The 15,399-nt window shown below is 36.9% G+C and overlaps 1 protein-coding gene and 1 long non-coding RNA gene across 11 annotated transcripts in view; one reads left to right on the top strand and one right to left on the bottom strand.

Annotated features, from left to right (window-relative positions):
- The window catches only part of LOC141507233 (uncharacterized), a 32,053-nt gene extending 21,139 nt beyond the window's left edge, over positions 1–10,914 (bottom strand). For both annotated transcript variants that reach the window (XR_012474105.1, XR_012474106.1), the window contains exon 1: positions 10,760–10,914. This is a non-coding gene — a long non-coding RNA (uncharacterized LOC141507233). The remainder of the gene's footprint in view (positions 1–10,759) is intronic.
- KALRN (kalirin RhoGEF kinase) overlaps positions 1–15,399 on the top strand; it is a 1,044,937-nt gene that overhangs the window by 499,689 nt on the left and 529,849 nt on the right. For all 9 annotated transcript variants that reach the window (XM_074214684.1, XM_074214682.1, XM_074214689.1 and 6 more), the window contains one exon: positions 14,879–15,070. In XM_074214684.1, coding sequence (XP_074070785.1) covers positions 14,879–15,070 — 192 coding nt within the window. The remainder of the gene's footprint in view (positions 1–14,878; positions 15,071–15,399) is intronic.

Raw genomic sequence — 15,399 nt, forward strand, 5'->3', positions numbered from 1 at the left:
GTAATCAAACAACTTCTCCTATGAACATTCTGAATTCTGGAGGCTAGAGAAAGAGTTCTCTTTTCCCAGCACAATATAAGGAGACTTTGCAGAAGAGTTTTGTGAATCATTAGCCAATTCAGGAAAAACAAGTTCCTCAGTAAAGTCCCAGTACCTTGCCTGGAGAAGTAGAATTGAACCAAACCTTGGGAAAGAAGGAAGCTTTTTGTAGTGGATAGGATACTAGACTTGAAGTCTGGAAGAACTAGGATCAAATTCTCCCCTCAGGAACCTACTAATGCTGAATCTATAAATCTAGAATTATATGACATCAAATTAAATACATAGACTCTATGACCAGGGTTTCTGCCAACAAAGGTTAATGTTATAAATATGTTCATAGAAGCTGTACCAGGAAGGATGCCATTCAAGCTAATGGACCATCTCAGAGGATGTTTGACCACTCTATGAACTTGAACTTTCTTCTAAGACCTGAAAGGGACAATTGGAGATTCTCATTGTGGGCACTATTTGGTGTATTATTATTTGTCCAAGGCCTAATATATAGGCAGAGTCAGGAGAATTGGTTTCCAGGACCAGTCCTACTTATTAGCATAAATCATTTTGCCTTTCTAGGCTTGAGTTTCCTCATTTGTAAAAGGAAAAAAAAATCTATACCACATACTTCACAGTGGATTTTTAAATTTTTATTTTTGGGGGAGAAAAATGCTCTGTCACCTTTAAAGCTCTATGGAAATATAAATTGTACTTGTGGATTTTCATTTTTGTGTGATATCTTATGATTCTTACAAGTGTGAGTTGATTGGTTGGAGGAATTGGGTACCAACTACCAGATTGTAATATAATGATCTCAGATTCTAAGCCAGGTGTTTTAGTTCATAGTGGTGTGATAGATGCCCTTTGGCTTTTTACTTCCTTCACTGACTCCTGTATGTATGACTACAAAGTAATTAAATGATTTGTAATATAATCAGAGTACCAGATTTCGAGTCAAATACCCTGAGTTCAAATTCTAGCTTTGCCATTCACTATCTATGTGACCTTAGAAAAACTCTTTGGATCTCATTTATCTCATCTGCAAAAGAAAGAGATTGGATTAGTTCAATAATTTTAAACTTTGTGATGTCAAGATCATTTGAGAAATTTAAATATTATTGAGGACTCCCTCCCCAAAGAATTTTTGTTTATATTGGTTGTATCCATAGAGATATACTCTATTAGAAATAAAATGTCTTATTATTATAGTGAAAATAATTTTGATGTCAAGGACCTCTTGAAAGGGTCTCAGAGATTCAAAATGTGTCCTGGACCACATTTTGAGAACTAGTGACCTGGCTGAACTTAAAGATAATATATTTCAAGCTGGAAGGGATCTCAGGGATCATATATTTCTATCTCTTCACTTTTCAAATACAGAAACTGAGGTCAGGATATGAGACAAATGACTTGCCCAAGGTCACAAAAAATTAAGTGGCAGAACTAGGACTCAAAACAATTTCTCCTGAATCTTACATAGTATTCTGTTTTTTCCTAGGGCAATTATTATTTTGTTTAATTCGTCCCTGATTTGGAGTTTTATTTGATAAAAGTGGCAGTTATAGACATTTATATCTTAAATGGATTATCAATAATAGATTAAATGGATGAAGAATATCTATTTTTTTTTTTTAGTTTTTGCAAGGCAATGGGGTTAAGTGGCTTGCCCAAGGCCACACAACTAGGTAATTATTAAGTGTCTGAGGCTGGATTTGAACTCAGGTACTCCTGACTCCAAGGTCAGTGCACTATCCACCGCGCCACCTAGCTGCCCTAAGAATATCTATTTCTAAGATTCAACAAAGTGGCATTTAAAAGGTTCAAGAGAGCAGCTGGGTGACACAGTGGTTAGAGTACCACTCCTGGAGTCAGGAGTACCTGAGTTCAAAGACACTTAATAATTTCCCAACTGTGTGACCTTGGGTGAGTCACTTAACTCCATTGCCTTAAATAAATAACATAAATAAAAGGTTCAAGAAACATAAGTTTTGAATAACTAGTCATTTTATCAAAATGCTAGTATTTTAATAAAATAAGTCAGTGATATTTTTGCATACCAAAGACCCTTCTGGTGGCAGGCTTAAGACTTATTTGGCCTTGGAAAAGTGGGTATTCAAGAAAGAGGCAATCAATTCTGATTGGTTAACAATTAATGAGAGGTGAATTTTACAAAGAGAAGTGAGCTCACCCCAGTGAAAGACTGGGAGTGTCATCATGTCACTTTTGGATAGAGAATCTATCCCTTTACCCAGACTACCCCCAACCTGAGGTAATCTAGACAGTGGATCTACTTCTACCCAAGCTTAATTGAATGGAATTCACTTTAGATTAGAGATTCCTTGTAATGTTGGCTGGCTTCTGATGGAGGAAAAAGTTAGTTCAATCTTCCTTGGCTAGGTTTTTGAAATGAGAACTTTAGGAAAAGGGGAAACTGGATCTCACCAAATCATCAGTTATTAAGAATCATTTTTCTCAGCATGCATTTAAGTGGATAACAAAATGGTCCAAACAATATGTATATCTAGGACAGATGGTTTAAAGAAAAGGTTGGAATGATTTTTTGGACATTGCAATTTGGAAATTACTTTCAGTCTCCCCAAGCTTCTCATAGAAATAAAGGTTCTTCTTAGTTATACTAATACTTTGCCAGTGTTGCTATTTGAACTCCACTACCTTCAAAGAACTAAATCTGAACATTCCACTGAGGACAATGGAGAGGTACATGAAGGGTGTGAACGAGTAGCAACACCTAACCAAGAAAGAGTTCTGAAGAACAGGAATAAGGGATTTCATCTAGGAATTCTATGAGAGGAAGAGGAGATGTGCTGGTCATATAGCAGAATTAAAGGATGCCAAATGAACAGTTAGGATGTCAGGAGAAATCAAGGAAGACCCTTAACATATTGGGTGAACCTAGTGGAAAAAACAAAAACATAATCATAATAGGAGGGGGAATGCAGCATGGGTGAGTTGTCATTTCCATTTTTTGGGAACTTCCAAATGAATGGCATTCCATAACTGTATGATTTTTTTTTTTGAGAATTGATATTTGTAAAATGTTTTACATACATTTGATCTCACTGCAACTTCATGAGTTAGGTACTGTAGGTATTGCTAGCTCCATTTTGCTGATGAGGAAAATGCTCATTCAGGTCAAAGGACTCTCCATGGCCATACTGGAAATGGACTTTAAACCCAGGTCTTTCTGACCCCAGGTCTAGTGCTCTACCACCAAGTGCTACCTCTTCTATTCCAGACATGGGTTCCTTAAAAGTTTTCTCTGGGGGCAGCTAGGTGGTGAAGTGGATAAAGCACCAGCCTTGGAGTCAGGAGGACCTGAGTTCAAATTCAACCTCAGACAATAATTACCTAACTGTGTGACCTTGGACAAGTCGCTTAACCCACTGCCTTGCCAAAAAAACAAACAAACAACAACAACCCAAAAGTCTTGTCTCTGTTACAAGGGGAAAAAAATCAAAATAATTTTTAAAAGCTCAACCATATTTTTAAGTAGAAAATAAAGATAAATGTTATTTAGTGTTAATTTGTAACTGAATTGAGGATAACTTGAAGGTGTGAAGAGAAATGCTCATTAACATTCTGCCAGGTATTCATTTCTGGAGAGACAGTCTGCTCTGCCGCACTAATCATTGAATGAGAGAATGCCAGCCCCAAGAGCTGGGAGCAGCTGATCCTTTGATCTTCAATGAATGATTGCAACAGTGAAAATGGGATTTTGTATCAGGGAAGGGAGAGGAGGAGGGTCATAGGAGAAAGGATGTTTGCATCTGCTATGTCTCACTCTCTCCTACTAATGCCTATTGGAATTAGTTAAAGTTATGAAGTAAAAACTACTAGAAAAACGACTGAGTTATGCCCCAGAACACTTGAGCTTGAATCTTCCCCCTGTTAGTTACAAGCTTTGTCACTGTGGACAAGACACTTACATTGTCTTTGCCTCAGTTTCTTCAATTGTAAAGTGGACATAGTCAGTCAACTTCTTTATTAAGTCCCTTCTATGCTCCAAGCATTGGGCTAAGTGCTTAGACTTGAGTTCATTATTTCCTAGTTGTTCAACCTTAGATAGATCAACTTAACCTCTCTTTACCTCATCTGTAAATGGAAATAATAATAGGTTGTTCTGAAGATAAAATGAGTTTGGAAAGGGCTTTAGAAGCTTTTAAGTATTATATAAATTCTAGTTATTATTGTTATAATTATAAACTACTTCATAGGGTAATAGAATGAAATGAGATAATGGATATGAATTTTGTGCTAATGTAAATATTAGCTATTATTATTATTAATTATCATTGCTATTGTCTTTGGTGTCTAAGAAAAATGACTTCAAACTTCATACATTCTGCAAGAAAGATAGATCATCCTTCTTCCTAGACAATGAAATTTAAGATATACTTATTCAATCAACAACTAATCTATTTGAGGATTCCCAAAGTTTTGTCTGCTGGCCTGATCAACAGAACTGAGATTAGTAAAAACAAAGCAAAACAATTCTAGGGGATCAGGCAAAGAGCAGAATTGGCCACAGGCTCATTTCTACTGTATTCTTAGAGAAGCCTAAACACAGCTTTGCTGGGTTTTATTTTTTTATTGGGTCCTTTTTTTATTTTAATTTGATGCTAAGTTTAAGTCTGTTTCTACTATACAGTGTTTTGGCCAAAGCGTTAGATTTTAGTTCAACATAATTTTTTTTTTTTTTTTTTTTTTTTAGTTTTTGCAAGGCAATGGGGTTAAGTGGCTTGCCCAGGGCCACACAGCTAGATAATTATTAAGTGTCTCAGGTCAGATTTGAACTCAAGCACTCCTGACTCCAGGGCTGGTGCTCTATCCATTGTGCCACCTAGCCACCCCACAATCAACATAACTTTCTAATGTGCAAAAATGTACCAAAATGGAGTGGGCTCCTGGTAGTCTTCAAGCAATGGCTGGATGTATGTGTGTGAATCTGTCTGTCTGTCTGTCTCTCTCTCTCTCTCTCTCTCTCTCTCTCTCTCTATATATATATATATATATATATATATATACATACATATGTATATACATATATCTACAAATATACATACACATATATATTGCAAAATGTTTTATAAGAAGCTTGGTGCTATTTTTAACTCATTTTACAGATGAAGAAACTGAGTCAGACAGAGATTAAATGTCTTGCCCAGTCACCCAGATAGTAAGTGTCTGAGGTCAGAATTGACCTCAGGCCTTCCTGATTTCAGGTGTACTTTACCACCTAGATGCCAATAAAGTAAAGAGGACTCTTATTCGTGTATGGAAAAGTCTTGATAATGCCTAAGGCCCCTTCAAGTTTGGAGATGCTATGATTCCTAAAACAATGTTTTTATATAACCCTATGGCTCAGATAGCTTCCATGACCTATCTCTCCTCTCCCACCTTCCAAATTAAGTTTAGCTGGCACTCTTTGAAATCCCACCATGATGACTAAATTCTCCCTTTCACCTTTCCCTTACACAAATCTTCCTTTTCAGACGGAATATTCTTTTCATTATTCTCTAAACAAATTTTGCTCATTCCCATCTTCGAGCTATGGTCCTTGGTCTCCTGACTGAAGTGCCATTCTTCAGAGCTCTGTTCCAATCCTACTACATTTGAGAATTCTCCTTTGGCCACCCTGGTTCATATTCTTCCATGGGACAGAAGTAATGAATCATTTGTCCATCATTACCCAATGGGCTTATGGCAGAATCAGGATAAGAGCCCTGGTCCCCTGGATGGTATATAGTGCTATGGATACTCCGGATGCCTTTGTGCAGGCAAATTGAGGATTTGCTCAGGGATTTAGGAATTGTGGTTAGATATGCTATATGAGCCAAGCAACTTAAGCCCTGGCAATGTTAGCTCTCTAAGCCCTAGTCAATGAGTCATGTATCTATACTGATTAAGTGAGGTCACAACACTTGAAAAATAATCATCTTTGGGGATTTTTTCATTTCTATGAGGTTCTGGAATCTGTCAAAACTCAAGACATTAAGTCCACCAGCTGGTTTGTTTACACACATAGCTCAGCCTCGGTTCATTGCTCACAGTTCTCTAAGTTCAGTACAGACTGTATCCTGTCTTGAGAACCCCTCTTCTGTAGGGATCTATACTTGGTGATAAAGGAAAAATAGGGTTTTTTCCCTTAGGAAAGTTCTGAGACTAAGGATTTCCTTAGGAGAATTTTTAGTAGTAAGAGGGGAGAAGGAGGAAGTTCTTTCCCCGGGGGTAGCTCATATTAGAAGAAAACCTGAAGAAGAGATCATAGCAACCTTTGAAAAGTGAGAACTGAGAACAAAGCAGATACCTGATGGGGATTGACTAAGCAAACTGCGGTACTTAAATGGAAGGGAATGTAGTAGTATGCTATAAGAAATGATGAATATGAATAATTCAGAAAAACATGGGAAGACTAACATAAACTGATATAACGTGAAGTAGGAGTGCCAGAAAAACAACACAATGACCATTATAACAATGTATATATACAGAAACAATCTGAAAACAAAGGTCATTTTTTAAAATTTCTTTTATTGTCTCTATTCCCCATTGAACAATAACAACAAAAAAGAATTAAAAGAAAATCCTAGTAATATATGTGCATTGAAAATTTTCTTATTGGTAATGTCCAAAAATATATGTTTTATTCTCAATTTTGAATATAACACCTCTCTCTGTCATGGAAAAAAGGTAGCATGCTTCATCTTCAGTCTACTTAAAGTATAGTTTGTTATTATACTTCTCAGAGTTCTAAAGTTTTTCAAGGTTGTTTTTCTTTATAATGTCATCATATAAATTGTTTTCCTGGTTCTACTCACCTCATTCTTCCCACTTTCCCTTAAATCTGTCCTTTCATTATTTCTTATGACATAATAATTTTTCATTATATTCATCTGACATTATTTGTTTAGTCATTCCCTGCCAGGTGACCATTCCCATTTTATGGAGTTTTTTTCATACTATTAATTATTAAAATGTAATAATTGATTATTAATTGGTACTATATTCTTTTTGTACATATAGGCCTTTTCCCATTTTTTAATCTCTTTGAGGATATATATATATCCTCAAAGAGATTATATATACATACATATATATAATATATATATATATGTATATATACCTTGCAGTGGTAGTTATGGGTCAAAGTATATGTAAAACTTAGTAAGATTTTGGGCTTAGTTTCAAATTTCTTTCCACAATGACTGAACTGATTTACATTCCTATCAACAAAGCATTAGTGTGCCTGTTTTTCTACTGCACCTTCAAAATTTTTCACTTTATTTTTTTATCATCTGTCAATCTGATGGCTGTGAGGTAGTGGGTTGTTTCAATGTACACTTTTCTAATTATTAGTGATTTGAAGCATTTTTCATATGGTTGTTGGAATCTTGGATTTCATCCTACAAAAACTTGCTTTTAATATTCTTTGACCATTTATCAATGGAAGAATGACTTTTATTCTTATAAATTTGAATCAATTCCTTATGTTTCTTGGATATGAGACAATTATGAGAGAAATTCAATATAGAGATTTTTCTCCCCAGTTACCTGTTCCCTTTGAATATTAACTGTGTTGGTATTGTTTATGCAAAAACTTTTGAATTTCATATAATCAAAATTGTCTACTTTATTCTTTATAATTCTCCCTCCCTTTTATTTGGTCATGAACTCTTCCCCTATCCATAGATTTTTTTCCCCTTGTTCCTCTAACTAGCTATGATGTCACCTTTTATATCTAAGTAATATATCCATTTGGAGTTTATCTTGTTATATAGTGTAAGATGTTATTATGAAACCCCATTTCTGCCAGATTGCCTTTCAGTTTTATTGGTAGTATTTTTTAATTGAAAAGTGAACTCTTACTACATTTATTGAGAACTTTGGGTTTATAAAACACTAGGCTACTATGTTCATTTGCTTGTGTATATTATTTTTCTAATCTGTTCCACTGATCTCTTTATTTCTTAACCAGTAATAACATATTTTAATGCTCACTCTTTATAGTATAATTTGAGATCTGGTGCTGCTAGGTCCCTTTCTTTTTCCTGTTTTATCATTTTTCCTCTTGAAATTCTTGATATTTTGTTTTCCAGATGAATTTGTTTTTTTCCTGGTTCTAAAAATAATCTTTTGGCAGTGTGATTACTGTGACATTGAATAGGTAAAGTAATTTAAGTAGATTGTCATGACCTATTTATGAGCAATTACTATTCTTCCAATTTTTTATCTCTATAAAGTGTTTTATTGTTGGAATGCTATGTAAATATAATATAATCACTCAGTTTGTCCCCCCAAAAAGAGATTTTTTTAAGTACTTCTCTTTATTTTGCAGAGTTGGAGAATCATGAAATGTGAAACACTATATATATTGCACTGTTTAGCTGAATTGCTTTAAAAATTTTTGTTGTTACATTGGATGCTTCTGGGTAGAGGAGGGAGGTGGAACATACTTGGAAATTAAGCGATATAGAAAAAGGAGATATCAATAGTGTTCAGAACTACCAATAAAACTGAAAACAATCTGGCAGAAATGAGGTTTTATAACATCTTACACTATATAACAAGATAAACTCCAAATGTATTTATTACTTTGATATAAAAGGTGACATCATAAGCTAGTTAGAGGAACAAGGGGGGAAATCTCTAATTTTTGGATAGGGGACCATGACCAAATTAAAGAGAGTATTGTAAAGGATAAAGAGGACAAATATTGGGATATGAAAAAAGTGATATGCCTTTTGAATCAGATCTCCTTTCTGCCTTGCTGAGCATATGATCCAGGTTCCATAATGATAGAATATTTATATTCTCTATATATTATAACAAATTTAACAAAATATTCATAGCACCACTTCTTCCCTTTCCTTTTGTTCTCTTTCATTTTCTCATCTTCTTTTCCTCCTCCCTTCTCCTCTTCCTGTATTTCTTCTTTCTTCTTCTTCGTCTTCTTCTCCTTCTTGTCCTTCTTTTTCTCCTTCTGGTAGTAACAAAAACTAGAAGTAAAAATGGGTTTCCGTAGATTGGAGAAAGACTGAACATACTGTGATATTTGATAGTTGTCGTTGATCATTTATTTCAGTTGTGTCTGACTCTTCATGATCCCATCTGAGTTTTTCTCAGTAAAGATACTGGAGCAGTTTGCCCTCTCCAGGTCATTTTACAGTTGAGGAAATAGAGGCAAATAAGATTAAGTGGTTTGCCCAAGGTCACATAACCAGTAAGTGTCTGAGGTTGGATTTGAACTCAGGAAGATATCTTCCTGACTCCATTCCAGCACTCTATCTGCCCTAGGTGCCTAGAACCTAGCTGCCCCAATATTTGAAGGAGGTAGGATATTTTCGTACATAAACAGATTCGAAAGAACTGAGATGAGCAGAACCAGGAAGATGATACACATGATACCAATAATGTAGTATATGAAAAGAATATCAAAATATCAAAATACAGCTTGTTGCTTCATTGAATTTTAGTCTCCAGTCTTGTCCCTGAAAAGACCAAGAAGCAAATGCATCTTCTTTTCTTTGTATAAGTCAGAATCTATGATGAATGCAAAATGTTGCCTATTTTGGCAGTCTTAGCTACTGTGTCTCTTGGTTTTGAATAACTGTTTTTTGCTTTGTTACAAGGGAGTGGGTGTACCTAAATTCCTATATAAAATTAAGAACAGATCTCTGTGCCACTTCCAGGGCATTTTCCAACATGGGACTTTTCAGGTTCTCCTCTCTGGCTCCACACTCTGCTTTCAAACTTTAGCCTCAAAAGGGAGACAAAAAAAAGGTGTAATGTAAGTTCTTAAGGTCTGGGGCTGTTTTGCTTGCTTGTATAAGAATCTCTAACTTCCAGTACGTGCAGTAAGTTCTTTAAAATGCTTTAAAAAAAATTATTCACTCATTCATTCAGTGATTGGGAGTGGGAGGGATGGGGAGGGAGGGAATCAGTGAACCTGTGCTGCCTTTTCTTGTGAGCTGCTATCTGACAAAAATGGGGTGGAGGGTGGTTGCTCACTAGAAGAGGGTTTGTATTTGTCACAAATTGCAATTACATATGACCCACCAAACTCACCCATTCCTACACACAGTACTTTCTCTTTCCCCAGAAGAATTCCCAGAAGAGATTATCTGGTAATTTCCCAAGCTAGGACCACATCAACAGTCTCAACACTTCACAGATTCATTGTCCCCTGGGCACCACCACATTCAGAATGAAAGAGGGAAACTAGTGAGGGGAGGAAGGGAGATTAACAGGGGACCCTTATTATTGTAGGATCCCTGACTCTCCTATTTCAGTGAGTGTGTAAGAAGTCTTAATGACCTTAGCAATGTCCAGGCACGCAAATAACTAGCCTGTCTGCTTGCAGTAGGATGGGGTTGGGGGTGCCACATAATGTGACCATCACATCATTGCTTCCTATCCTTTTCTAACCAGCTCCCCCACCCCATAGGCATAGAACATAAGACATTTTTTTTCTTTATTGGGACAAGTGAATGGCATTCTCCTAGTTTAAAGACTCCCTCTGCCCAAGTTTGGTGTTAACTAAAGGTTGTTGGGAGTTAGTGACAGAGTCAGGAAACAGGAATCTTCCTTGTTATCCATTTAGGCAAGATTTTTTTTGCAGAAGGAGGGAGAATTTTAGTTAATCTTGAAATGAAGGAAGAAGGAAATTGAAATTATGTCCCCCCGCCTCAATGCAACAGCTTACTTATTTAGAAGCTCAAGCAACTTAAGTCAGCATATAAACTCCCAATTTTGAGGTCAGTTTTTTCTCCATCCATTCTTTGAGTAGATTTTCCTTTTGAACAGAATTTGTTTAGAAACCAAAACAAAGTAGTTCTGAAAGATGAGTTAATGATGACTCCTCAGAATCCTGGAGGATTATGACTCAAGAAGACAGTGGTTCCAATCACTAAGGAAATGTGTGAGATTATGGCAGAAGGGATTCAGGGCGGTTACAAGGAAGAGCTTGCCAAGTGAGGGCTACTAGAGAAAGTCAAGCAAACATCATGGAAAGAATATTAAAGACCTTGATCTGACATTATAAATATGTTATATTCAAAGTATTAGAGCTAGAAGAAATTGAAGGCATAATCAAGTCTAGGTCATTCAGTTAATAGATGGGAAAACCTAAGCCTAGAGAGGTTAACTGACTTATCCAAGGTCACTCAGCAAGTAGTAGAACCAGCATTTGATCTCTAGGCCTAAATCCAGCATTCTTTGAACTACCTCAGGGGACTTGCATCCAGTTTACTTATCTATTTTTTATTTATTTAATTTAATTTAATTAATTTATTTATTTTTAGGTTTTTGCAAGGCAAATGGGGTTATGTGGTTTGCCCAAGACCACACAGCTAGGTAATTATTAAGTGTCTGAGGCCAGATTTGAACTCAGGTACTCCTGACTTCAGGGTTGGCGCTCAATCCACTGCTCTGCCTAGCCACCCCATAGCTACTTTTTTAAAAAGAGGTTTTGGATAAAGAAGGAAACATTTATTTAATACCTACTATGGACCGAACAGTGTGCCTTATAACTGCTTCAGAAATATTACCTCATTTGATTCTCATGACAACCCTGGAAGTTGTTAATAACAATTAACCCCATTTTGCAACTGGGGAAATTTAGGTAGATTGAACTGAAGTTGTCATACAACGTGCTCTGTCATGCAACTAATAATTATTTGGATTTGAGAATGAATTTGAACACAGGTCTTCCAGTACTCTACCTAGCTACCACCAAACTGCTTCTGGAAAAAATGATCAGTGATTAATGGTTATATATTAGAATAGTCTTTATGCCTGACCATTTCAAACACCATGCTTTGCATATCTGATAGTAGAATTATAGCTAAAAGGGGACAGCTAGGTGGCACAGTGGATAGAGCGCCAACCCTGGAGTCAGGAGTACCTGAGTTCAAATCGACCTCAGACACTTAATAATTGCCTAGCTGTGTGACCTTGGGCAAGTCACTTAACCCCATTGCTTTCAATAAAAAAATTTTTTTTAAGGAATTATAGTTTAAAAAGGCACCATTGGGAGCACCAAGTGCAACCACCTCATTTTACAGAGGGAAAAAAAAAACTCAGACCCAGAGAAATTAGATGATTACAAGGTCACAAAGATAGTAAATGGCCATTTGACTCTATTTTACTAATATTTTCCCCCCTATTGAGCTTCCAAGTTAGGAGAAATCCTTATGGCACTAAGACTGGGTAAGGGATGGTATATTAATTAAAAAGGTCCAAAAGATATATTTTACAGGTTACTTAATCATTTTCTTAATGCCAGCATTTTTTTTTAGGTTTGTTTTGTTGGCAAGGTAAATGGGGTTAAGTGGCTTGCCCAAGGTCACACAGCTAGGCAATTATTAAGTGTCTGAGACTGGATTTGAACCCAGGTCCTCCTGACTCCAGGGTTGGTGCTTTATCCACTGCTCCACCTAGCCACCCCAATAATGTCAGCATTTTAATAAAAGGGTGGTCATTTGGTCATCTTTCTCTTAGACCAAAGGCAATCATGACACAGGGCTCACAGTTTTAATGCCCTTTGAAGAAAAGTAGGTATCTCCCCAGAATGGCAATCTACTCTGATTTGTTAAAAAATTAAGAGAATGAATGTTACAATGAGGAGACAAACCTGAACTTTGGTTATATCATTTACTTTTTAAGTTACCCCCAGTCTTGGACAATCTAGTCAAAGAATTTATCCCTACCCAAACCTGGGCAGAACATAATGACTGCCCCACCTGGGTGGGGTCTGGAGAAAGAAAAAGGTTAGCTCAATCTTCAGAGACTGAAGTCTTGAAGATAAAAGAAAAAGGGGGAAATCTGAATCTATTCAAATCATTGGTTATTAATAATTTCTCTAAATAATGTTCCTGGACGTAAGGACTCCAGAGGGTGTGGTTGTAAATCCTGATGGAGGAAAAACAGAAGAGTGGCTTGTAATAGGGAACTTTCATGAATCCCACTCTGGTGTCAATGGGATACGTGCAGAATGAAGAACAGACACCTGGCTCAGGAGGGAGACTGGGGCAATTGCTGATGAAAGGCAGGAGCCCAGGTTTTAAAGATATCTTCCCAAAATTCTCTTGCTGAACTTGGCCATTGTGTGCTTCTCCCAGAGTTACAGAGGCTGCTACAATATTATTTGATTGTTTTGACATCACAGACAATTAGTGAGAATAAGTTAAAAATAACCCTCCTTCCCCCTCTTAGATCTGTGGCATTTTTCTTTTGTCTTCTTTCTTCCTGAGGGGAATTTCTGCAGGCCTAATCAAGAAATAGGGGAGGAGAGTTCATACATTTTTAATTTCCAAGCCTAGCTGGGAATGAATGTAAACAAAACAGTAAATGAAAGGAACCAGTAGAAACTGTAGGAGACATTGGGTGCTTTTGATGCTTTATTGGGTTTAAGGATGTTCTTAAGTCAAATAGAATAAAAGATTTCTTCATGGGCAAAATTTTTAGGGTAGAAAGTGTTGCAGCCAAGAATGCTCTCTGTTCTGATGTAAGCTTTGCTTGGAGAGAATGTTTAGCCTGGAGTCAGGAAGACATGAATTGAAATTCAACTTCAGACATTTCCAGCTGAATGAACCTGGGCACTTAACTTTCTTGCCTCAGTTTCTTCATCTGCAAAATGACCTGGAAAAAAGAATTGGCAAGTCACTCTTGTAACTTTGCCTAGAAAATCCCAAGTGAAGGCATGAAGAGTTGGGCAAGTATGAAACAACTCAACAGTCAAATAGTGGAAAGAACACCAGAGGAACTGCATTCAAATACCTCCTCACTTTACTACTTAGTATCTGTATGACCTTGGTGAAGTCACTATAGAATCCCTTAGTCTCAGTCTCTAAAATGAGGTGATTGAACTATCTTTTTGTTTTTCAGTCATGTCCAAATCTTGTGACCCTACTTGGGACTTGAGATTTTCTTGGCAAAGATACTTGCTATTTCCTTTGCTAGCTCATTGTCTAGTGTCATACAACCAGTAATATCTGAGGTCAGATTTGAATTGAGGAAGATGAATCTTCTTGACTCTAGTCTGTTACTCTATCTACTGTACAACCTAGCTTTCTATATGTCTACCAATTCCTGCCCCAACCCTTCTCAGAGTGGGAGTTTGGAATCCCCTCAGAGAGTGCTGAATGATCTTGAGTGTCTAGGAAGTGTTGATTGCTCTCCTCTCAGATTTCCTTACCCTACACTGAGCTATGGTTTCTTTATCAAGTTGGAGCTGAGCTTTCAAAAACACTTAAATCTCGTATGCAAGTAAGAGAATAAGCCCAGAACAATTTTTATCATTAATACCCACTTCATATATATATATATATATATATCCCTTTATATCATAACATTCAGTGATTCTTCCCTAAGCAGAGAGACATTAGCAACAGCTTGAACATATCTTCTTTTCTGCCTAGCAGATAGTTATTCTATCAATAGCATTGTTGTGGTTTTGGATTTTACTTGGGAGAGACCCATGCTTCTCATGCCTTCTGTGCCAGAAGTTGATTTATATTCTATACTAGGGATGGGGGATCTTTTTTCTGCCAAGGGTCAAAAACTTAAAAATTAGTCTGCTATAGTTGGTCAAATATTTATTCAATTCACCCCTAAAAAACTCCTAGATTTATTGAATTTAAAGTCCCACCTGCAGTTGCCTTGGTTGCCAAATGATTTGGTGGGTTGGACATTTCTCAACCCTACCGTTCTGATCTCCCTTGCTCTGTCTTCTATATTTTGGGCATTCCTTGTTTTCTACCTAAAGTGCTCGATTAATTGCCTGTTAATTCACCCTCTAAGGAACTCTTCTTTTGCTTCTCAGAATGCCTATGTGAACATCAACCGGATCATGTCTGTGGCCTCCCGCCTGTCAGAAGCAGGTCACTATGCTTCCCAGCAGATTAAACAGATCTCCACTCAACTGGACCAGGAATGGAAGAGCTTTGCAGCTGCGCTAGATGAGCGTAGCACCATACTGGCCATGTCAGCTGTGTTCCACCAGAAAGCTGAACAGGTGAGACAGACATCTGGACATTCTTTGGGAATGGGTTTTCTGAGAGAGATGCAGGGACTGGGGCAGTACCGAATAACACAGCTGTGCTAAGGGCTATGGAGCAGGAAAGGAAACTTTGGTATGGTGGAATTGAACTTAAGAGACCTGAGTTTGAGGCTCAGTTCCATGTTTTGTAAGTGAGTGATCCTAGGGAAATTACTGTCCTTCTCTGAGGTTTCTACATCTGTATAATGGATTTTCCAATATTTGTACCACCTACTTTAGGGTCACTGTGAGAAAAGTGTTGTGCCAAATGAGTATTAGTAATTATTACAAATAGTGAGCAATTG

The sequence above is a fragment of the Macrotis lagotis genome, chromosome 1, assembly GCF_037893015.1.
Source record: "Macrotis lagotis isolate mMagLag1 chromosome 1, bilby.v1.9.chrom.fasta, whole genome shotgun sequence".
Lineage (NCBI taxonomy): Eukaryota > Metazoa > Chordata > Mammalia > Peramelemorphia > Peramelidae > Macrotis > Macrotis lagotis.